General features: G+C 42.0%; 1 protein-coding gene across 2 annotated transcripts; it reads right to left on the reverse strand.

Moving 5' to 3' along the window:
* Window positions 1–3,417: 3,417 nt before the first annotated feature.
* On the reverse strand, window positions 3,418–24,655 carry LOC148041058 (pentatricopeptide repeat-containing protein At3g49170, chloroplastic-like). 2 transcript variants are annotated; one of them, XM_087676238.1, is made up of 2 exons: window positions 23,324–24,655; window positions 3,418–4,548 (listed from the first exon to the last, which is right to left on the reverse strand). In XM_087676238.1, exons 1-2 carry the CDS (start codon window positions 23,664–23,666, stop codon window positions 4,331–4,333), a joined length of 561 nt encoding a protein of 186 aa, XP_087532364.1. In that variant the 5' UTR covers window positions 23,667–24,655; the 3' UTR covers window positions 3,418–4,330. The 2 variants fall into 2 exon arrangements, with proteins under 2 accessions (XP_087532364.1, XP_087532355.1); XM_087676229.1 differs by lacking the exon at window positions 3,418–4,548 and adding an exon at window positions 21,207–22,357.
* Window positions 24,656–25,117: the final 462 nt, after the last annotated feature.

Consider the following 25,117-nt stretch of genomic DNA (forward strand, 5'->3'; position numbering starts at 1 on the left):
GCAATTGACCATCACCATTGTGCATTAGAGTTTGCAAAGGATAACTAGGTTCTTTTGCATTTTAAAAAGGCAAGGCTTAAGATAATAAAAGCAAAAGAGTAATATGCCCCTAACTTGACCAGAAGATACTGGGCATTTTCATGTTTTGGTAAAGATCAATTAGGTGGCTTACAAGTTAAAGCTACTTGATTATTGGAGGAATCATAATACATTCCATGCGAGTCTTCTTAGACCTTTCTTTGGAGATGTACCAAAGAATATAGTTAATGAGATACATGCAAAGGTTAAGAAACTTGATGAGATTTGGGTTCCAAAATCAATATTGGCACATAAGCAAAGTAGGTTAGAGGTAAAGTTTAACATTGCAATTTAGTGAAGTTTGAGAATTATCCGTTCATGGATGCAAAGTGACTGGAAGAGGATCCATGGCACATGAGAAGACAAGACAACATTCTCACGTGCCAAAAAGGCATATATTTATACAAACCTCTCCAAGGCCATAAGTTGAGCTTCAAAACTTTGCTTTTGGCGTTTCTTGACCCATGGTTGGGTCGGTCACTCTCACAGCCATAAAGGTCCATAACTTAGCTTCAAACCTCCATTTTTGGCATTTTCTCAAACTTTGATGGAAGTTTTGAGTTGCTCTGAAGGCAATGGTAAGAGTTGACAAATTTACCAAATCCTTGTAGCTTTAACTTGTTATGTAGCAAAGTTTCTCACCAATCAATACAAAGTGGATAGACGAGGTGATTGAGCAAATTCAACTCAATCATTACACTTACCTAGAGGCATTTCAGTAGAGACAACTTTGATTGTGGCTCCTTCAAGCCCAAAGAAGCATAAATGTGAAGCATTGACTAATACTCAAGGGGGGGTTAACACCTCCATTCCCTTGGTTCAAACAAGCTCAAGACATATAAAGATTACTTGATCACTATATCTCACCTAAGATACTGCTAGCGAATAGTGTATTTGCATTGACACTTCTATGATCGATGTACTAGCCAACTTGAGCTTTTGCAATCATATATAATATGATGTCCTAGATACTAAGCACTACATATTGAGACATGCATACAGCAGAAAAGGATGCTATAGGAATGCAATCAGGATCCTCATTTTTCAAGAGCAGAGTATGTCACATGCATGTGAATTGACTCTTAGCTCTAAGCATGTTGGACATTGCGTTAGGTAAAACCTTTTTAGTTAAAAACCTAACGTTAATTACTATAAGCAATTAGACATTGTTTAACTTTGTATGCCACTTTCCTTTACATTATATCTTTTTTATACTTAGTACACATTGTATGCAAATAGAAATAAATAAAAAAGAATAGTAAGAAAATGTTTTTCCCTCCATCTGTCCTATTTATTAAGTGGGCTAAAATAAGCACCTAGAGCATGGTTCGACAAGGTCGAAGAGTATATTATCAACATTGGCTTTTATGTTTCTGATGCAGGTCACTCACTTTGTGTGAGGAAGGATGATGTAGGTTTGGTTGTTATAGTTATCTATGTGGATAACTTGATTATGAGAGGTGATAGTGATAGTGCAATTGCTAATGTCAAGGGCCTTTTGAAACAAAAGTTTAAGACAAAGGATCTGGTTGAGTCGAGATATTTTATTTGTATTGAGGCGATCAAATGTGTTGATGGTATATGGCTATCCCAAAGGCAATATATATTGGATATGTTATTCAAGTATGGTATGAAAGCATGCAAGTCTCTTTCAATGCCATTGGAGCAAAATGTAAAGTTGAGTATTGATGTTGGAGATGAGATAGAGGACCCTACCATGTTCAAGAAGACAGTAGGAAGATTGATCTATATGAACCATCACAAGGCCACATTTAAGCTATGCTATTGGACTTGTGAACCATTTTAGGCAAGTACTTGTTAAGAAGTCTCATTTGGAGCATGGCAATAACTTTTAATGGTTGGGCCAAAGTTTAGGTCACTTAATATATTATTCATGACAAATCCGTGGGGATTTTTGCATGGCTAAATGAAAAGTAAAACTACCATTTTCATCTCTTTCTTAATTCAAGCTGCATACAAGCTGAACAGCAACTCTGAGCTGGTTTGAGGCTGAGAAACCATTCCAAAAGGAGAAAGAGCATTCCTGGCCATAAGTGGACTGAGAAACGACATCAAGACTTGCCAATTTCTTACATTGTGATCATCAATACAACATCATGGTCAATGAGGAAGCATTTTGGCACTAGCAGCAGCATTATGCTGTTGATTTGGATCAGCAAATGGGCTGTTTATCTCTACTGGCATCATGCTACAGACTGAACTTGATCAAGACTGATTATCTTTTATCTCTTTCTGGTGATTAATATGTTGAATAAGGGCTATTTAGGGCTTCATGCAGCAGCAAACACTCCTGATTGTGAGTAGACATTAAGCTAAGGAAGAGATTGGATCAGTTTTCTGTTGTGTATGTGCTTAGAGCTGGGAAATTCAATATACCTGCAGAGTTTTCAGGCACTGCAATTGTGGAAATGCATTTTGGTGCTTAATAGATTGCGATTGGGACAGTTATCACATAAAAGTCTACTAGCGGTGAAAGCAACAACTGGCAAAGACAAGGGACAAAGCTGGACTGATCTTGAAGGGCATGCCCAAAGGATTCAGGGTCAAAATAGAGACTGGTTTGCTGTTGTAAATTACCATTTGCAGACTGATTTGACTAATTCACTAGTTTGGGATTGCTAGAAATATATGAGCTAGTAGTCATCAGTTGACACTAGTGTGCAACAAGAACCAGCTGAGCATCATCATTTTATACTCTCTTTTGAAAAGCTCTTCAGTAAATTAGAGAAATACTGCAAAGGGTGCTGGGGTTCGGGGCCAGTAAGTGGTCTCTTCCATGTGGGAACATTCTAGCTCCACAGTTGTGAGTTCATTGCTTTTGGTCCATTGCCCTTGTTAGTTTTTGTTTCAATGCCCTATAAGTTCACTCCAGGCTGATTTGGGCAGACTGCATTTCAGCAGGGGGTGCATAGTAACTGGGGGGAACGTATGCTGATAAAGATACTGATATAGGGAAGTCCACATGCTCTTACCTGACCAAGCTTGGCAAAAATGCAGCTGTAACCGAGGAAGAAAAGGAATGAAAACCCAGAGCTGTACTGAAACCCAGCATTCTGGAGCTGCATACTACCGGATAAAGGGGCCAGCTGATCAGGCACTTACAGAAAACCTGAAGACACAGGTGGCTGATCAGAAGAAAATCCTTCTAAGAGTTCCAGTACCAGAAACTGGCTAACAGCATCATGATCAGGCTGGAAGAGCTCCTTATAAGTATGGGAGGGTGAGAAAACTTTTAAAAATAGTGCCGATCTGCCATAAACTAACTTTGCTCCAATTCTAACCCATGCCTACATGGCAGGGCCTGCAGACCTGCAAACCAATTTGTTTTATTTGAAAGCCTGCACTAAGTACAAGAACTGAAACTGTGGACTGATCTGATTGACAGTTACAGACCAAGGATGGCTTAAAATAGCAGAACATTCTTCAGTAGATTACAAATCTTTTAAGTAAATAAGAGTCAGCCAAAACATTAAACCCACTGTTGAACTTTACAGACCAACCTTAACAATGCATAGTCCAGATCTTTGCATCCATGGGATGGGAAACAGCTTTGACAAGGTTCCAACTCATTTAAACACCTGAAATTGTCTGTCCTCTGGGGGCTATCAGGGTGGTTCACGCTACATTTATCACATTCCTCTATTGTTTTGGTGTGAATGCTTCCTTATCCATAGGCACTTTTTACGTTCTAGCTGGAAAGGGTTTTCTCCATTTGTGAACACCCACTTAGGGTGTGGTAGTATAGTACGTTATGGATTATACTTTCAATCTATCATTCTCACATTAGTAGATGTGACTTTTGAGCAATCTCTTCTCTCTTGTTGTCCATTGTTCACTCCGAACGTGCACACACATTGGGCATTGACCCAATAGTCGTATCAAAGCATACATTTAGCTTGTGAGCTGCCACCGCCACAGACACCATTGAGCTTCGAGTTTGGCCTTCTCTCCTCCTCTCACTCTCTGTTCAGCTGCCTGAGGTTTGCTTCAGTTGGCTAATAGGTCAGCCACCTCCACCAAAGAGCTGCCTTCCACTTAGGATGCCCTGCAGGCAGCACTACCTGGATGACCAGCTGAGCACATGCATGTTGTCCCTGCCCAGTACTGCCACCTGCAGCTGCACACCCAACAGCTCTGCCCACCAACTGCCATTTGTGCCAACTGTGACACTGGACCTGCCTGCCGTCTACCCTCTGCATCACCTGCACAACCTCGAGTTTTTCCGCCTGTTTCAGCTGTGCCAACAGCAACTCTGCCTGCCAGCTGTTTGCTGTAAGCTGGAACACTCTACGGGTGCACTACTCCCTGTTAGCTGCACCACCTCCTGCTCACACCTCTCTGCACCTACCAACCAACTCCCGCAGTGATTCCAGCTGAAGTTTCTCTCTGTTGTGCACTCAACCTCCATAGCTAGTCTCAGGTCATCCATCTCCACCAAAGAGCTGCCTCCTGTTCCCAAAACACACTTAATTAATGACAAATGCAAATTTGGTGTGCAATTCAAGAGTTTCAGTAGTCCCCCAAAACCCTAATATTTTGAGGCACCCTTCAACCTCTATAAATAGACGGGCTGCCCACCATTCAGCCTCATCCTTTTGTGCAAGTTTCTCACTCTACCATGCAGATTTCAGCCCTTAGCCACCTACCATCTACTGTCCAGCCATCACCGATTGCAACCCATCACTATCCAGCCCTAGGCGGCCTGTTTTCAGTCATTGCCCTGCTGTTTGGAGGTCTCCATCTGCTGCATCATCATAGCACCTGATTAGCTTGCGTTTTCAACATCTGGTGCCAAGTGACAGGCTACTGCCATTTCTCCTACCAAGCGACTGCTACAATACCTACGTTTTTGTTGCCCAGAAGGCCATCTACATCAGCAAACACCTCTCCTATTGTCACCTCAATTCCCTGACACTCTTGTGATCAGCGTTTGGTATTGTATTTCCCACACTCCGACACTCCAATTGGTGGTCACAGCACTTGGGATCCGTCTCCGGTGGGTCACTCCCCGACATTGCATTGTGCTATCCTTGGGCATCCTATACACTCTTACATTCATTTACAGTATTCATTCACTTCAGAGTTTCTTCTCTCTATGTTTGTCTCTCTATTTGAGTTTTGATTTTTTGCATTTTGCGTTTGGGGTTTGAGTTTTACTTGTCTCTATCTCAGTCTTTGTGTTTCAGTCTTGGTCATACATGATGTGTTTCCTCAATGCAAACCCTAGCATATTTTCACATGGTATCAAAGCCGGTGCTCTTCTAAAGAGTATCCTGTGGTAATTGTGAAGGCTAGCCTTTGTGTGAGACTCACATGCGACTCAATTCTCATAATGTTTCAAGCACCTTCTTCTTCGGATTCTATGATGCCCTATCAAGCTTTTCCATCATTGGAGGATCTAAGAAGGCATTATGGTCTTGAGGAGAGGTAGACACACCTTTACCTTTACCATCTTCTTCTTCTCATGTTGGTCATCTTACAGATGAAGAGTTTGAGGAGTACTTGCGCATCACATATAGTTCAGTTTACACTCCTCCAACGAGTGCTACTACTCCGTCTAGACTCATTGGTGAGACTCGCTATCTCTTTGATTTTGGAGGGACCACGACATTCAAAGCATCTGGCGATCCATCTCCTTTATCTCAGTCAAGCCCTATGTTAGGTTCTTATAACCCTTTTGAGTCATATGAGCCAAAACCCTCTCTTGTTTCTCCTTTTGGTGTACAAAAGCAGAATGGTTTTCAATATGTTAACTTTACTACAGGAGGCTCTTACAACAAATACCCTTCATCAAGTATGTCTCTACCATCTGTTTCATTTGAGCAAGTAAACTACACTTCTCAACTCCCTCTCGTCCCATCACTATCTTCTCCACGTTCTGATCTTCTCACATCTTTATTCCAATATCTTGGATTACATTCCACTTCCGCTCAAAGCACACTAGGGATTGGATCTTCCATCTCCGCTCCTAACACCTTCTCATTCTCCATCGCACCATCTAGTTACCCTCCATTCCCTCGACCTCTTGGTGCATCATTAGGGGGAATGCTACCCTTTAACCTTGTACCTTTCATCTACCCTCACTCAACCATATCCTTCCACTCTGGGACGGTTGTAATGAGCATCCCTCTCACTACCCTCGGACACTCATAAACCCCCCACACAACCTTTCACACACTCGGTTGTAATGAGCCGGTTATTTTTAAGCCAGATGATGATGGACAGCAAACAAGAGCATAAGAAGGTCATGGACAGCAAGATAGACTTGTTGGTAATGAAAATGAAGATGCTGTACACCATGAACAGCATGCTGAAAATGGCTTACAACAAGCAATAAATGCTGAAAATAACATACCTCCAAATGTAGACCCAATTCTTGAAAATGTTGATCATTGGGTATGCAAGTCTACACGTGTAAGAAGGCAACCACACAGGTTTGACCCCTCCTTGCATTATGTGATGCTTACAGATGAGGGTAAGCCTCTTACATACAAAGAGGCCAAATCATGCCAATTCAACAGTAAGGGGAAGCTAGCTATGTAGGAAGAGATTAAATCTTTGTATGCTAATGATACTTGGGATCTTGTGTCGTTGCCCAAAGGAAGGAAGCCTCTTCCAAACAAATGGGTTTACAAAGTAAAGACAGTTGATGGGAAACCCAAGTACAAGGCAAGACTGGTTGCTAAAGGATATACACAGAAGGAAGGGATTGACTTCCAAGAGGTCTTCTCACCTGTTGTCAAGATAACCACACTACGTGTGATTTTTGCTCTCACTGTTGTATTGGACTTAGAGCTATACCAAATGGATGTAAAAACAACTTTCCTGCATGGTGACATTGATGAGGAAATTTACATGAAATAGCCTGAGGGCTTTGTAGTTCCTGGAAAAGAGCAGATGGTGTGTAAACTAAAACGCAACCTGTATGGGCTGAAGCAAGCACCACGACAGTGGTACAAAAAGTTTGACACTTTTATGCTATCTCATGGGTTTACACGCAGCCATGCAGATCCTTGTTTGTACATGAAAAAGGATACAGATGGCAGCCCCATCATACTTGTTTTGTATGTGGATGATATGTTGCTAGCTGCGAAAAGAAAGACTAGCTTGGATGCTCTCAAAAATCAGCTGAAATCAGCCTTCTCCATGAAAGATTTGGGGAATGCATAGCATATTTTGGGCATGAGGATTCGCAAAGATAAAATGCAGAAATTGTTGTTTTAATCTCAAGGAAAGTACATTGAAAAGGTACTGGACAGATTTAACATGGCTCAAGCTAAGCCTTTTGGGGTACCCTTACCTCCTTATCTTAAGCTTAGAAAAGCCAACAGCCCAAAAGATGACATGGAAGCAAATGCTATGAAGGGAGTCCCTTATGCATCAGCTTGTGGCTCTCTTATGTATGCTATGGTTACAATGTGCTAAGGGTGTGTTCACACCCGTGCACATATAAAAGGCACGATGGCCCTTTATTCCCAACCACCTCCCACCTAAAGGCAATGTGCATTCCCTGACACACTGGTGATCAACGTTTGGTGTTTCTTGCACTCCGACACTCTGACTGGTGGTGGTCATAGCATTTGGGATCCGTCTCCGGTGGAGGTCACTCTCCGACATTGCATTGCTCTACCCTTAGGCATTCTACACACTCTTACATTCATTTACAGCATTCATTCACTTCAAAGTATCTTCTCTTTATGTTTGTCTTTGCGTTTGCGTTTTGCGTTTAGGGTTTGAGTCTTGCTTGTCTTTGTCTGAGTTTTTGTGTCTTGCTCGTACATGCTGTGTTTCCTCAGTGCAAACCCTAGCATATCTTCACACCTCCCAATTAGGATGCCCTGCAGGCAGCACTACCTAGATGACAAGCTGAGCACGTGTACGTTGTCCCTACCCTGCGCTACCACCTGCAGCTGCACAACCAGCAGCTCTGCCCGGCCACCAGCTGGCCTATGCCACTGGACCTGCCTGCCTTTTGCCATGTGCGTCACCTGTGCCACCAAGAGTTTTGTCTATCAACCATCTGCACACCTCCTGCTGCCTGCTTCAGCTGTGCCAACAGCAACTCTGCCCATCAGCTGTTTGCTGTAAGCTGGAACACTCTACAGCTGCACTACCTCCCTGCTAGCTGCACCACCTCCTGCTTGTGCCTCTCTGCAGATACCAACCAGCTCCTGCAATGATTCCAGCACCTTTACCCTTCCCATCAGCTGAAGTTTCTCTCTGGTGTGCACTCAACCTCCACATAAGCTGCCTCTACAGTGCCATCAGCCTGCTCTCAGTTTTCCTCCAGTGCAGCCAGCATCACCATTCAACTTGCCACCTCTCGATAGTCAGAAAGCATCCCGAATTTGGGGCTTTTCAACATTGATATTGAATCTCGTCCCAATTTCATCCAAAAATTTGGGACTTTTAGCTGAAAACCTTAAATTCCAACAGAATTTCATATAGGCTTTTGCAATTTTTTCTCGAATTCATCAACATTGTATTCTAATCCATCATCCTATGCAACATGTGGGAGCTTTGGAACCAGTTTTGCAACAAATCGTCACCATCCTCTTCAACATTCAACTTCAACTTCAACATTTCAGCTCAAAACTGTAAGTTTCGGAGTTCCTCTTTGCATTCCTATTGTGCTGCACCTGCAAAAGTTCTTTAGATAGCAGCTGGTTGGAAGTATCAGTCATACACAGCAAGCAATGGCAACTCCAAAAATGACTTACCATTTTGAGGACTCTAACAAAGTTGAATGGGACCAACTACCCAATGTGGGCATACATGGTAAGACATGCACTTCTTGCAAAGAAGTTCTGGGGTTATGTATCGGGCATTGAGGTAAGGCCACCCTGCCCAATGGTTCAAAGAAAGGCAGAAGCATCGAGTTTATCCACTATGACTAGTGGATCATCAGCTCCACCAAAGTGTATTGAGGTCACATCCTGGATGGGTGGGCAGGGTGGACAAACATGACAGGGGGTGGATAGTCATCAGCACATGGGCAGCCACGTGCAGGCAAGTTTGGGCAGCACAGATAGTGCGGGCAGTACGAGCAAGTGGGCAAGCAGTAATCAGCCATGCCTGAGGCAGTCCACAAAGCTAGGCGGACTGCCACGTGGCACTTCAGGCCGACTAGAGCTTGTTGGCCTGCTTTTACTGCTGGTCGACCAGCACTTTCTCTCTCCTCCTGTGCAGCCTATTTAGGCAATGTCCACATGCGGTCCTGATCACTGTTGTGCTTGAGAGTTTGAGGTGTCAAGCTTAATGTCCCTTTTTTCACTAAGTTATTCATTGTTCAGCATTCGTCTTTTCTGCATTGTCTCTGACTCTTCTCTTCCACACGCTGCACTTTGACATGGTATCACAGCAGTTAAGGGTTGATATGAAGTGTACAGATCTGAAGAGGAGGCTTCTATGCGACAAAAAGGCTGTGTTTTTAGCATACAAGTGCGAGTGGGAGGACTGTGCATCAACATACAACTCAAGCGAGCTAAGGCACATGAACGGAGGCTTGTTTTTGTGTGCAGGAACAATTGAAGAGGTGCTTAAATGGCTGCTTTTTAGCCTTTCAGAGTAGATTTTAAGTTTTTATCGCCTCTAACAGTAAAGTTTCCTCAAGGTTCAGGAAAAGGAAGTCCTAGCTGGCTGCATTTTCAAAGCTAAAGGGGTGCTACCAGCCTATGCGAGACTATTCACAATAGAACCAAGATGTCTTCTGAGAATACTTACCAAAGGTTTCAAAAACAAGAGGTATGATATGGGTTTCCAAAGTTTCATATGAGTATCCTAAAAGTAAGAAACGGTTTTCTTTCGAGATGAAAATTATTGAAATTTTACATACATATGAGTCTACTTTAAGCCCCGTGGGCCACAACAAAACATATATTGCACATGATTCAACATTGTATACAAAATCTAAGTAAACAATCAACACACCAATAATTTACATAATACATAAAATGGTACACCATATTCCACAATTTATCATCTAGATTCTAAATTTCATAAATATAAAAGAAGCATAATGCCGTAGATCTACTCAAATATATTGCAGTCAATATCAAAATAGCAATAACAATCCATTTTTGTTTAGGACATCACACTGAATCCATGAACCATGTACCTATCAGAGTGCGACAAATGCGAAAGCATACAACCAGACCGAACGAAAGAAAGGAACATGGAGAGAGAGAGAGAGAGAGAGAGAGAGAGAGAGATGCAAAAATTTGCAATGAATGAATGTTGAATAAAGGGAGCGTGTACAATGGGATGTGGAATGTGTCCATCGAAGATCTCTCACCTTGCACACACTGAATCTGAATGTGTATTGAAAAGATGGGGGGAGAGAGAGGGAGCTTCAGCTCTTGCAAGAGACATGTGTTTGATGAACTTCCAGTTCGTGATGCTATCTTACGGAACACCTTAATTGGAGGATATGCGAAGGAATCAGGGATGTCTATTTCTGATGTACCTGAGTCAGCGTCCTTTGTTGCAAACAGGGACTATTATTTTTATACATACAGCTATGACTCTTCTTGGGCTAATAGAGCATTTAGCTCTACTAAGGATACAAACACATGGTTTTTTGGCAATGGTACATCTAGACATATCACACCTCACAGAGATTTGTTTACTTTTGTTGTTGCAACCTCGGTTGGCAAGTTTGTACAGTGTGCCAACAATGCATCATACCTTGTTAGAGGTATTGGGGAGATTGTGCCGACAACCATTGATGGCTCTATTCTCTGCTTACACGATGCCTTATTCGTGCCAGGTATAAAGAAGAATTTGTTATCTATTTCTTCTTTGGCACGGTGTGGTTTGCAGGTCACCTTTGATGATGACAAATGCTTGGTGAGAGATAAGGAACACAACTTTGGTTTTGATTGGCACTCTATGTCATGGGCTATATGAGTTGGATGCTCTTTTAGTTGATCAGTCGGCCTATTTAGTGTCCACTCTTACTCCTGCTATGTTACAAGTGGAGTTATGGCATGCTCACATGGAACATGTAAACTATGGTAGCTTGATGTTTTAACAACATACACAAATGCTTGATGGATTACCACTGTTGGAGAGACCTCTTGAGCACTTATGTGAGGGATGTATTTTGGGAAAAATGCATCAGTTTTCATTTCCTTGTGATGTTGCTTTTAGAGCCACTGCCAGGTTACAGATAGTGCACTCAAATATATGTGGCTCTATGCAGACATAGTCATTGGGTGGTTGTTACTATTTCGTCACTTTTATTTATGACTTTACTCGCTTCTGCTGGGTCTACTCTTTAGTTAAAAAGTCAGAAGTGTACGATGCATTTTTGGCTTTTCTAGCACTTGTTGAAAACCAATCTAGCTACAAGGTGAAGACTACGTTTGGACCGAGGGGGGGAATACGTGTCCTCTATGCTGAATTCTTTTTTGAAGCAGAAGGGCATTGTTCATCAGTACACTATTGCTTATACTTCACAGCAGAATGGGGTTGCAAAGAGGAATAATCGGTCACTCATGGAGATGGCCAAATGTATGCTGAAAGCAAAGAGCTTGCCACACAGTTTTTGGATGGAAGCAGTTACGTGTACTTGCCATGTCTTGAATAGATGCCCCACCAAAGCATTAAAGAATATCACACATTTTGAGGCTTGGAACAACCGGAAACCTTATGTCCGGCATTTCCTACTTTTGGGTGTATTGCACATTCCCAAGGTACTCAAGAAAAAGTTGGATAACAAGGCTGTCAAATGCATTTTTGTGGGGTACAATAGTGAGAGCAAAGGATATAAATTATATGATCCTATCTCTAAAAAGGTATTTGTCGGTAGGGATGTGGTTTTCGATGAAAAATCAAAATTATCCCTTGCTAGTTTTGACACATATCAAGCTGCCAGTGATGTATTTGAAGGGCTGCTGCCCATTTCATTTGGTGATACAGCTGGAGTTTCAACAAGTGAACTTAATGTTCAGCCAGCTGCTCCACTGGATAATACAGAAAATCAGCCCATGGCTGATCTGAATATTCAGCAAGGTGCTGAATCTGAAATTCAACAAGAGCTTGTATACAGTCAGGAGACTAGACAAATGCCTAGATGGTATTTACAAACTATGAAAGATAGTCATTTGGATGCTCCTCTTGCCGGTCATACTAGAAGGCAAGCTCGTATGCACGATGGTGACATACCATGTAGTTTGTTATGGAAGCACATACAGTTGATGATGAGGAGCCTGATGTTTTGAGGATGCACAACATAGTGTGCATTGGATGGTAGCAATGCAAGCTGAGTTTGATTCCATCATAAAGAATCAAACATGGGATTTAGTGTCTTTGCCTATTGGGAAGAAAGCCATTGGAACAAAATGGGTCTATAAGCTGAAAAGGAATGCAGATGGATCCATTGACAAATATAAAGCTAGGCTTGTAGCCAAGGGCTATGCATAGAAGAAAAGCATTGACTCTGAGGGGACATTTGCTCCTACCTACCGCATGACTACCATTAGGTCTATGGTTGCTTTGGCTGTCCATTATAGATGGACTGTGCATCAGCTAGATATAAAGACTGCATTTTTACATGGGGAACTTCGTGAAGAAGTGTATGTACAGCAGCCCATTGGTGTTGCAGTTGAGGGATCTGAACACTTGGTCTGTAAGCTGAAAAAGGCTTTATATGGCTTAAAACAAGCTCCTCGAGCTTGGTATGCGAAGATTGATGCTTTTTTACTCAGCCAAGGGTTCATAAACACCTTATCAAAGTCTACCCTTCACGTATGTAAAGAGGGGGGATCCTTGCTGATCACTTGTCTATATGTTGTTGATCTTTGCTTACAGGGACACGTGCCGATAAAATTTCAGCATTCAAACAAAATTTACAGCAAACTTTTGAGATGTCAGATTTGGGGCCTTTGCACTATTACTTGGGCATTCAGTTTATTCATGATGCTAGAGGCATTGATTTATCACAATCGAGATACATTGGTAAACTTCTTGAGAGGTTTGGCTTACAGGATTGCAAGCTAGTGTGTACACCAATGGAACCTGGACTAAAGTTGTCATTGCATGATGATAGTGACTTGTTTGATATCCACACATATGCTCCAATAGTTGGATACCTTGTCTACCTATGCAACACTAGGCCAGACATACCGTTTGCAGTTTCAACCCTGAGCAGATATATGCATCAGCCACACATGTCACATTGGCAAGCTGTCAAGCATATTTTCCGTTACTTGCACGGTACTAGGACTCTTGGATTGCTTTATGCCAAGGAAGACCATTGAACTTACATGCTTACAGTGATTCTGATTGGGCTGGTGATTATAATTCTCATCACTCCACTAGTGGCAATTGTTTCTTTCTTGGCTCATCTTACATTTCTTGGCTTAGAAAGAAACAATCCATTGTTGCCACATCATCATGTGAAGCTGAATACAACGCAGCTTTCACTACCACAATTGTATGTGTATGGCTTAGACGCTTGCTAGTTGATCTCGATGTATCTATCACGGAGCCTACTCCTTTGTTCACTGACAATCTGTGCCATTGCAGTGGCACGGAACCCAATGTTTCATGCACGCACGAAACACATTGAGATCCATTATCACTTTGTCAGAGAGAGGCTATATGCAAGAAATATCAGCCTTGTCTATTGTCCTACCACCAGTAATGTAGCAAACATCTTCACCAAAGCTCTTCCTCGTGAAAAATTTGAAGCATTTCGCAATGGTTTAAATTTGATCTCCTTTGGTGGATGACCCTTGTATTTTGATCACTCTTCACTCCAAGGGGGTTTGTTGGATTTCACTCACACCTACGCTCACAGAGGAAATTTGGTGATCTTCAGTAGGACACTAGGCACTTTTTACTCTCCGTACAAGAGGTTTTTTCCCCCAATTTTATTCCCTTTATTTTACGTGCCTTTGTTACATAGTTTTGGGCACTTAGTGTTTCACACACTTCAAGTGTGAACACCCTCTTACAACCCTAAGGTTTAAGGGTTGTACTTTGTACTTGCACCTTACACTTCAGATAATTGCATTGGGTGTCGTACTCTCACTCTCTACATTGTCTACTCCACTCTTAGCTGAGCTTTGATCCCTTCCTATTCTCACAAGGCGCAGTCCATAGGCACTAAGGGAGCTCTACTACAAACAACATAGAACGTGTCATATTCATCACTATCCAATTCCTATGCTCTACGACTCCATTCTAAGAAGGGGAGTTGGTAGAGGTGACATGGTGGGCAATGCCATGCTCATGTAAAAACTTGCAAAACTCATGAGAGAGATCACCACCACTCTCACTCCTCATAGCATCTATATGGACACCCCTTTGATTTCACACTAGACACACCCATGTGGAGAAATATGCAAAGGCATTAGATTTATACTTTAAGAAATACACCCACATATATCTTGAAAAGTCGTTGAAACTAGTCTTCCTTCTCCAAAAAGGTGGCAAACAACATGATTAAGCACTAATTACAGCAAGCACAAATTGGCATAAACAGAAATGCAAATGTTACCAAATATTCTTGGATAGTAGTGTTGAGCTAAGAAATGCATTCCATACTAATTAGCCCCTTAAACAGCCCCAAAACAAGCTTAATTTAATGAAAACCCTAAAATAGGGAGCAATTCAAGAGAGTTCAGTGAAACCCTAATTTGGAAGGGTCCATCCTCATCTATAAATAGACAAGGTGCCCCCGGTGCCCCCATTCAATCTTATCTCTTTCGTGCAGGTTTCTCACCCATGAGTGCAGATTTCAGCCATCAGTCCACACACACATGGCTGTCCACCCTTCACAACAACTGTCGTCACCTCATTTTACTACCGCGTTTTATTGCAGTGTTTTACATCTACGTTTTGCTACTTCACCCACATCATTAGGGATCATCCTCCGTAGTCACCTCAATCTCCTCACACTCTAGTGATCACTGTTTGGTGTTTCTCCCACTCCGTCACTTCAACTGGTGGTCGCAGCACTTGGGATCTGTCTCCAGTGGACGTCACTCTCTGACACATAGCTCTGCCCTTGGGCACACTGTATACTCTTACATTCATTTACAGCATTCATTCACTTCAAAGTTGTGTTCTTTCTATCCCTTCTTCTGTTTGTGTTTGAGTTCTGAGTTTTGCATTTACGATTTGAGTTTTGCTTTCTATGTCTATGTTTGTCTCATTGTGCTTCTGTCGTGGTTGTACACTCTGTGTTTCCTCAATGAAAACCCTAGCACTACGTCCACACTCTTCTTCACAAGTAGACACTTGATTGGTCCCAAAACTATCGCTCCTTGCGGTATTTCTTTAGCTTCTATTAATATTAGATGAAGTATACTAAGATTCGGCTCCAATCTGCTTCACTATTCAATGTCTGTCAGCTGTCAAAAATAACCCGCAAGCCTTCTTATCAATTTGCCCCTTGATCTAACAAGGAATTGGCCTTCAACTGACCCTTTGGCTAGTCAATCTAACCCCAAATCCAATTGGGATAGCTAGCTTTTCGAAATCTCTAGCAATTCCTCAAATTCCAATTACTAATTTCAAGTACTAAACCTTCAATTGTGGCTGGTAGACCCTGATTTCTGGCAAAATCACACCTGCTATTCACTAGTACCTGAAAATGGCTGAAATTTGATGAGGGATTTCTTGTGCAAGGGAGAGAAAGCTAAGGAGAGAAAAGTCTTTGATTTCTATCACAAGAGAGTACTAAATATTGCTGCCACTCTGCTGGAAATGGCTGATTGACTATAGCTCACTACCAATAGGAGCCCCACATGCAATCGCCTGGCCCTGTGGACCCCAAACTTGCTGTCACCTACGTATAGACAACCAAAGGGGCTGTCACCTACCTCCAAGGGCCTCCTAATCAGTTGACAACAACTCTCTGACAGTATCCAATGGCTGATTTGATCACCAATGGCTGAAAATTTGCAGCAGCATCTCTCTCTCCTCTCCCAACCTCCACAATGTTGGAATAAGGCTCCACCAGCCTCTAATAGCCTTTCTCTCGCTTACATGGGCAAGTTTTGGCAAGGAGTAGCCTTCTAAATGTATTTTTCATCCATTTAATCAACTTTTCAAATATAGGAATTCTAAAAATTAATGTCTCTTTGTCCTACCCAAAAATTTATAGTGCTAATCCATAATTAAATTGACTAGGCTATTTTGACTCCCATGACGTCCTATGATCGAATTGACCCTTGAAGTAGCATTAATTTATTGACTAATACATAGTCATCGTCTCACCACCTCTAACATTTATTGGTTGAATAAATGCCCTAGGCCAAAGCTAACACCAGACACCTGTCCGGTATAACTTATTACAACTTTTGCCTTTGATATCAATTGGTATCTTAGGCTCCTTAAATTAAGAGGTTAACAAAAAGAATATCGATGCTTCCCACTCCTCTCATGCTCTGACAGTTAGAGGCAATAAAAGTAGGAGCGATAATGACCGCTATGGGAGAGACTCTCAACAATCTCGTTCTCAGTCACGTGGACAGCCTCGCAGTAAGTCTTGTGGCCGTAAGTCCTCATTGACTTGTCATTACTATGGGAAGGCATGACATATTTGGCCACAATGCCATAAAATGTGCGAGCAAGCCCAAGGAAAAAGGCAAGGGTAAAGTGCAAGACAAAAATGATGATCGCAACATTGTCTCTAGCAAGTCCAGCATTAAGATTGAAGAGATTAATGTCGTGTTGATTGATTATGGTGATAATTTTATACTTGCAACTTCTTCTCTTGATACTTCACAGCTGACTGATGCTTTGTTAAGGTATACTCAATGTTGGTTGATAGATTCAAGGGCTTCCTTACATGTGACCCCTTATAGAGGGTGGTTTCACTCCTATTGTAGTATGACTAGATCTGTCCATTTGAGTAATGACCTGCATTAGAGATTGTTGGTATTGGTGATGTCCAATTGCAATTTGGTTCAGGTAGCGCGTTTACTCTCCATGATGTACATCCTGTACCAACTCTCACGAAGAGCCTTATCTCTATTGGCACTTTGGATGATGCAATTTATGTTGTTTCTTTTGCTGATTAATCATGAAAGATTACCCGTGGAAAACTTGTCATTGCACACGGTACTAAGTCCAATACTCTCTACCCTTTGCTTATATCTGGGTCAGTTGACCATGTTTTGGCAATGGATGCAGTTCCACATGTATCTCTTTGGTATTGTCGCCTTGGGCGCATATCCTTGAAAGGAAGGAAAATGCTTTCCCATTTGCAGTATCTTCTACCCTTGACTATAAGTGCTTTGAGTCTTGTGATCATTGCTTATATGGCACGTAGGCACATAATACGCATAAAATGTTTGGTATGACATGCATGGGTGAGCTTTTGGCTCTTGCTCATTCGGATGTATGTGGTCCCATGCCCTACAAACCATTAGGTGACTCGAAGTATTTCGTTACCTTCATTAATGACTATACGCATAAGGTCTGGGCATATCCTATTAAGCAAAAATCGAATGTCTTGGCTACATTTCAATGATGGCTTGCTTTGGATGAGAACAATTTGGGTATAGGCTGAAATGCCTCAGATCAGATAATGGGGGTGAGTATGTCTTTGAAGCCTTTGAGCCGTTTTGTGACGAAAGGAGAATTAAGCATCAATTGACCGCCCCGTACATCCCACCCCAGAATGGTATGGCTGAGCGCATGAATAGGACAATTCACGAACAAGTCCGCAATATACTTAGTCAAACAAGCTTACCACAGCATTTTTAGGCTAAGGCAGTTCCTACTACCATACACTTGATAAATCGATCCCCATGTACTACTCTTGACTATCAAGTTGCAAAGGAGGTATAGTCTGGAAAACCTCACTCATATACTCATTTGCATATCTTTGGTTGTGAGGCTTTCTACCATGTTCCCAAGGAGAAGCGCAATAAGCTGGATCCTAAGTCTAGGAAATGTATCTTTCTTGGTTATAGAGATGTAGGTGAGATGGACTATCGCCTATGGGATCCACACGCTCGAAAGGTTATTTGCAACCATGATGTTATCTTCCATGAAGAGAAAATGCATAAACAGCCTGAGCATGTTGTTGAAGTACGCAGGGTGATATTTTAGGAGGAGCCTCCTACTCCTGTATAGCCAGCTAGATAGCCTGCAACAGCGGCGGCTAATGCTCCAATGGCCCAGGTCCCTGATGCTCCACACGATGTACAGGCTCCACAGTCTCTTTTGAGATGGTCTACTAGAGATAGACGACAACCTATGCGGTTTAAGCCCTCTATGGATTGTGTTATGGTGACAGATGCATGCTAGTGAGTCTCTTACTTATGATGAGGTTATGCGCAGAGATGAGTCACTCTTGGAAGAGAGCCATGCAGTTAGAGTATGACTCACTGCAGAAAAATCATATGTGGGATTGGTTCCCTTGCTTAGTGAAAAGTGTGCTTTGCCATGCAAGTGAGTGTACAAGTTGAAAAAAAAGTACCATTGGATGCCCCAAGTCGGCACACAAGGCCAGATTGGTTGCTGAAGGTTTCAAACAGAAGCATGGTGTGGACTTTGATGGAGTCTTTTCTCCTGTTGTGAAGATGACTACCCTACACTTGATATTGGCTTTGATTGCTTAGCTTGACTTGAATCTTTATTAGATGGATGTCAAGACAGCTTTTCTTCATGGAAACTTACATGATGAGATTTACATGGAGCAGCCTAAGGACTTTGCAGAACTTGGTAGGGACCACCAAGTATGCAAATTGAGAAAGAGCCTTTATGGCCTTAAGCAGGCATCTAGAGAGTGGTACCACAAGTTTGATGCTTTTATGTATTCACAGGGATATTTACGCAATGATATGGATCTGCGTTTATATACAAAGAAGGCTTGTTATAGCAACCTTATGATTTTGATACTGTACGTGAATGATATGTTGATTGCTAGGAGCGTCTTGATGAGTTGGATGCCTTGAAATGTCAACTCAAGAAGAGCTTTGAGATGAAGGACATGAGGCAGGCCCCACATATTCTTGGGATATACATTACGCGCGATCACTCTTAGGGGCTCCTTTACTTGTCATAGGAGTATATCCAAAAGGTCCTTGAATGGTTTCATCTGCAAGATGTTAAGCCTATTGGTTGTCCTTTACCTTCTCATGGGAAGATTAGTCAAGCCAATTATCCACAGTCTAATGAGCAAAAGGTTGAGATGGCCAAGATCCCTTATGCATCCACAGTGGGCAGTTTGATATATGCCACAATAGCCACTCGCCCTGATATAGCATTTGCAGTGGGAGTCGTGACACGTTATATGGCTACATCGGGCAGACAGCATTGGGATGCCATCAAGGGTATCATACGGGTACTTGAAGAGCATAGCAGCTATATGCATCTATTATAGTGGCCAAGATACAAGAGTCGTGGAATACACTAACTCTGATTATGCAGAACATGCAGACAGTAGAAAGTCTATCTCTGGCTATATCTTCACATTTGTTGGAGGTGGTGTTTTTCGAATGTCCAGGTTGCAAAAATGCACATCCCTATCTACTACAAAGACAGAGCAAGTTGTAGCCACTGAGGCTTGCAAGGAGGCTCTCTAGTTAGACTGTCTAGTAGCAAACCTTGGCATTACTGATATAGTCTCTACACTGCATTCGGATTCTATGAGTGCTATTCAGTTGGCCAAGAATCCAGTCTTCCATGCCAAGACGAAGCACATTGGGAAGCGTTACCACTTTATTAGAGAGGTCGCTGAGGACAAGTCCATTGAGCTTATCAAGATCTCAATTGAATGAAATCTTACAGATCTACTCACCAAATGTCTCTGAACAGAGCGTTTTGCCTTCCTTAGGAAGTTAATGGACGTTGGATAAGATGATGTCTTTCCTCATCTTATTGTACTCTATGTACACTTGTACTTTGTCACTTTTTTCTTGTTCTCTCCTCACTAGGGGCACATTCGTCTTTAAGTGGAAGGCTCTTGGGGGTAAGGCATCTGTGGCTAGCCGCCCGTATATTAGTTACACCGACAATACCTGCACTGTGTATTAGTTACCCACACACCTGTACACTGCAGGTGGCGAGCGGCCATCATTGTCACTTTATTCTTTATCCTTTCAATGATGTTTCAATAAAGGAAACGCCGATCACACATTGTGACTATTGAAGTTCCCATCTCTTCTCTCTCTCTCTCTCTCTCTCTCTCTCTCTCCTTTCACCATAACTCTTGCTTCCGCTCCATGCTTCTACTTCAAGGCTCACTCCCTTCAACTATGAGTAATCACTAAACCAATCTAGGTATCAAGTACCTCAATTGTGGTCGTAGTAAAGAAGATTACTCGCCCCAATTGGCAAAGTTGTTAACAAATAAAAGATTCACCCCAAATTGGAAGATATAATTAACATCATCTAGAGGAGCAAGATCAAGGCCAGTGTTAGTATCAAACTTGACACGACCTAGACCCTAGATCTTAACCAAGGAGTTATTTCCATAATGAACATGCCCAACTGCAAGGGCTCAAGTGAGAAAAATGTCTTGAATGGGAGTCATGTGATGTGTGGCTCCACTATGCACAATCCAAGTGGCTCAAGCGCTACTCCATCATGTAGAGTGGGCCTCTATGATCACCTCATAAGGAGGCAACTCACGAATGTGGACAAAGCTCTCAACCTCTGATGTCTCTATAGAGACAAGGTGGACCTAAGGACAAAACCCCATTGATGATCTAGCAAACCAATTAGACATGCCCTTTTAAGTTGAGAATGGTACCAACTATGATGGTTGACCAGTGGCCACATGGGTCTGAGATACACTCATCATCAAAATGGCCGATCTTTTGGCAATGTGGACACTACGATCTTTTCTTAGGTATATTCTGTCACCTAGATTTGAGTGAAGATTAGGTGCTCCCTTGTGATTCATTGTTTTGATTTTGGTTTTGATTTTTATTTTGAGCCTTCTTACCTTCCCCTTGCTGCCCCTTTTGGGTTTGGCTTATGGGACATAGACACTCTCTAGGAAAGTTTGATAAGTTAATGGAACTTTGATAATAAGCATGTTTTGGGGATGTAATAAAGAGCTAATCAGTATATAATGCATTTTTAGCTCAACAAACACCCAAAAAAAAAAAAGTTATTCCAGACAAAGTCTGTCTTGAAACTGAAAACCTGGTCTCCTGGAAAAACAACAGCAAAGGAACTACCCTCGCTACTCAGATCTTATTTAAAAGAGGCACAAAGATGGACATTAGGCCAAAATGTGGTGAGAACCAACAGCAAAAGGACATTTAAAAGACAAGCTCATATAATTGTACTTCGTATGAACCTACAGAAACCACCTTCCATATGAACCCATGGATACACTTAAATTTTATTTGCTTTACTGTGATAAGTTATAGGTTGTTTTATTGTGACAAGATATGGGGCCGAGGATTGTCAAGTGATTCTTTCTTTAAACCAATATTCTCACCCCATCCTTGGTCAAGAACCAGGCCAAGGTGAGGATCACATCCTCCTACTTTCATTAGCTTTATCAACCTCTTCAATTTACCACGGATACCAAACATCCAAGGATACATTTGACATCCCACAGAAAATTCTTGCACCTCTGTATTCAGCTCAATCCAAGCCTTCCCAGGTTTGTTCCATACATTTGAGCCAAGCCTAAGACTTTCTGTCTTGTAGGCATCTTCCCACATGTGATGGGTGATATACATACATGACATGAGCATATAGCCAGCAGATGTATCAGCATCTAGACTGATATACTTATCAAAACATTGTTTTCCTAGATCCATGTGACCATATGACTTACATCCAGTTAGTAAAGGCATCAACATAATAACATCAAACGCAAATGGTGTGGTTTGCAACAAGGTTTCAGCATCAGCCAAACGTCCAGCACGACTTAGGAGATCAATGATGCAGCAAAAATATTCAATATTTGAAGTTAAATTAAATATTGTTGCCAATGATTTTGAAAAGTGCAAACCTTCCTCTACTTTTCCTGCATGGCTGCATGAAGATAAAAGAGTGCACAAGGCCTTTGTATCAAGCTTCAAGCCATGTTGTTGCATTTCAATAAGGCAATTTATTCTCAAAGCATAGTTGCTATTTTGACAATACGCTGCAAAGATGCAACCCCATGACATGGCATTTGGATGTTGCAAACTACTGAACACTCTCCTTGCCTCCTCCAATTTTCCACATCTAGAATACATGCCAACTAGGGATGTTCCAATCGAATCTTCAACAGTAAGACCGCTCCTTATTATTTTGTCATGTATGATCATGCCGTACTTTATAGAACCTACATTGGCACATGACTTCAAGATACATGCAAAGACACCTTCATCTGGTTTCAAACCCTCACATTGCATTGTTTCAAAATGCTCAAAAGTGAAAAGATCAAGACCATGTTGGGTATACCCCTCCATCATCACAGCCCATGATACAACATCCTTGTTTGGCAATACATTAAACAAGATATGTGCATCAAGAAATTGTTCACATTTAATGTACACATCCAAAAGGGCATTCCTGACAGCAACATCCTTTTCATATCCACTTTTAACTACCTGGTCATGCAACAACCAACCTTTTTCTATGGCCCTTAAACTACCACATGCACTCAATGCACATAAGAAGATGACTTTATTGGGATAAAAACCTTTATGGCTCATTTCGGTGAACAATTTGAGGGCATCAACAAAGTAGCCATTATCAATATAGCATGCAATTAATGCACCCCAAGACACTATGTCTTGGGTGGACAACTTGTCAAAAACCATATGAGCCTCTCGTAGTCTGCCATATTTCGCATACATATCAATGAGTGTGTTTCCAATCACCATATCAGAGTCAACTCCATATCTCAAGATGTGATTATATATTTGTTCAACTAGTGAGGCATGTCCTCCTACACATCTACAAGCTCCCAACACACAAGCAAATGTTACTTTATTTGGGGTGATATCTTGTTCTAGCATTTTCATGTACAGCTCTAGAGCCAATAAATCATTTCCATTCTTAACATGACCTGCAATCATGGTATTCCATGCCACAATGTCACATCTTGGCAGCCTATCAAATACTTTGTAAGAATCTACTAAGCTTCTGCACCTCATATACATATCGATAAGGGCATTTCCAATGACATCTAAACTCACTGATCCTTGGATTATATGGTCATGTACAAGTCTACCCTGTTGGACCTCTCCACTAGCTCCACAAGCTTTTAGCATACATAAGAGAATGGGCTGGTTTAGCACTGTACCTTCATGTTGCAAAAGTCGACAAAGCCCAGAAAAGGTATGCATGTCTTCATCAAGGTCTGCATACGCCGAGAGAATTGAGTGCCACGAGTAAAGATCCGGTGAATTCACCATACAGAATGACAGATTTGCTTCCAACAGGGAGCCATGCAAGGCAAATAATCGAATGAGATGGTTGCCCAAGACGGTGGCAGTGGCAAAGCCTCCAACAACAATTAGAACCTGCAACCGTCTTCCAACAGACAAGTCTTTGCAATTGCCTAAAGCTTGGTAGAGTGCATCCCTCGACAAGGGATGGCCTTGCTGTGACAAAAGCTCCATTGCCTCCACCGTGCCTGACATCATCACAAAGAGTTACCTGTTGAGCTGCATATCCATAGCTTCCATATGTTCTCAATGCCTGAACTCATAACATATTCCCTTTCACAGAATTCCGTGCGCCCTTTTGATCAGAACCATAACTGAGTAGAGAAACTATGGCAAAAGCAGGAACATCTGCTACCAATTTTATCAGCCTGCATCTCTCTCCCAAGCAATAGAAGCGGTACGTGGACTTAATACATATCTCGATAATGTACTCTAGTCCTTTGGTGCCATATCTGGGTAGAGAAGATGTGAAAAAAGCAGCAACTGCCTGCATCTTCTAGGATTAATGTCCTGAACATTAAAAGCGATGCCTGAACTCAATGAACTTAATACATATTCTCGATTTTGTACCCCTCCTGGTCCATTAGAGCCAAAATGGCAAAAGCAGCAACTGACTGCATCTCTTCGCATTATATCTGTCTGCATCTCCTCGCATTATGGCTCCTAAACGATAGAAGGAATACACGCCCCTTTGTGCCATAAGTGGACAGACAAGCCTGCATCTCCTTTGAAACTGTTGTATGTGGAATCAAAACGATCACAGAAAAAGGGTCTAGTGACGGTTCTGCTGGGTGAAGAGACAGGCCTCCCACTCTCCAGCAATCATTCTGAGAGAGTTTCGCCTTCGAGATCAGTCATCCCATTTCTAGGCTCTGCATGCTGATATGTTGGGGGAATACACCCGGAAGTTGCCGTCTCCATGTTTCTACCTCAGACGTGGGCAAAACCCATGATTGTGGCAGGAGGCAAGAACCCCCTAATTCATTGCCAGGATGCCAGGAAGAAGACCCCCTAATTCATTGCCAGGAAGTAGACTCGAACGCATGGAACCAGCGAAGCTCGAAGACTGAGGAAGTTTATGTCTCATGCTCTCGATTGCAGTGCAAATCTGGGAGTGCTCTTGTGTGTGTAACTTGTAGTTGGGGCTCCGCGTCTAGGTTCTCGGGACGTATTCTTCGGTTGTTTCGTACGGGTTCGAAAGCACATCTATCTAAACTATTAGTTATCTATATCTATATCTATACTATTAGTTAAGGAGAGGTGGGGCGGGTGCCACGTGGCAGCCCCCACCTCCCCCAGAAAAACAGAGAACGCGGAGGCGGGTGTCACACGTCCAGCACCCACCCCCCACAAAAACTAGGCGCGGAGCGCCTAGTCTTACCTAGCAAAAGGGTCATGGGAAGTTCATATAAGGAACTTAATTCCAACTATGAAAGCTTTGGCTAATTAAGCTAATACAAATGTCGAACTATATAGAGATGTAGTACTCGTTGAAGTATGGTGATTTCTATTTACATTGAGTCTATCATGGCATGCATATATTATCCTCACATATTGAGCATACAACATTACATATAAATTTGGCAACCTATAAACTATATTTAAAAAATTTTCTTCTTCTTCTTCTTCTTCTTCTTCTTCTTCTTCTT

Source organism: Lygodium microphyllum, chromosome 1 (genome assembly GCF_053477565.2).
Source record: "Lygodium microphyllum isolate KBCC chromosome 1, Lygodium_microphyllum_v1.1.10, whole genome shotgun sequence".
Lineage (NCBI taxonomy): Eukaryota > Viridiplantae > Streptophyta > Polypodiopsida > Schizaeales > Lygodiaceae > Lygodium > Lygodium microphyllum.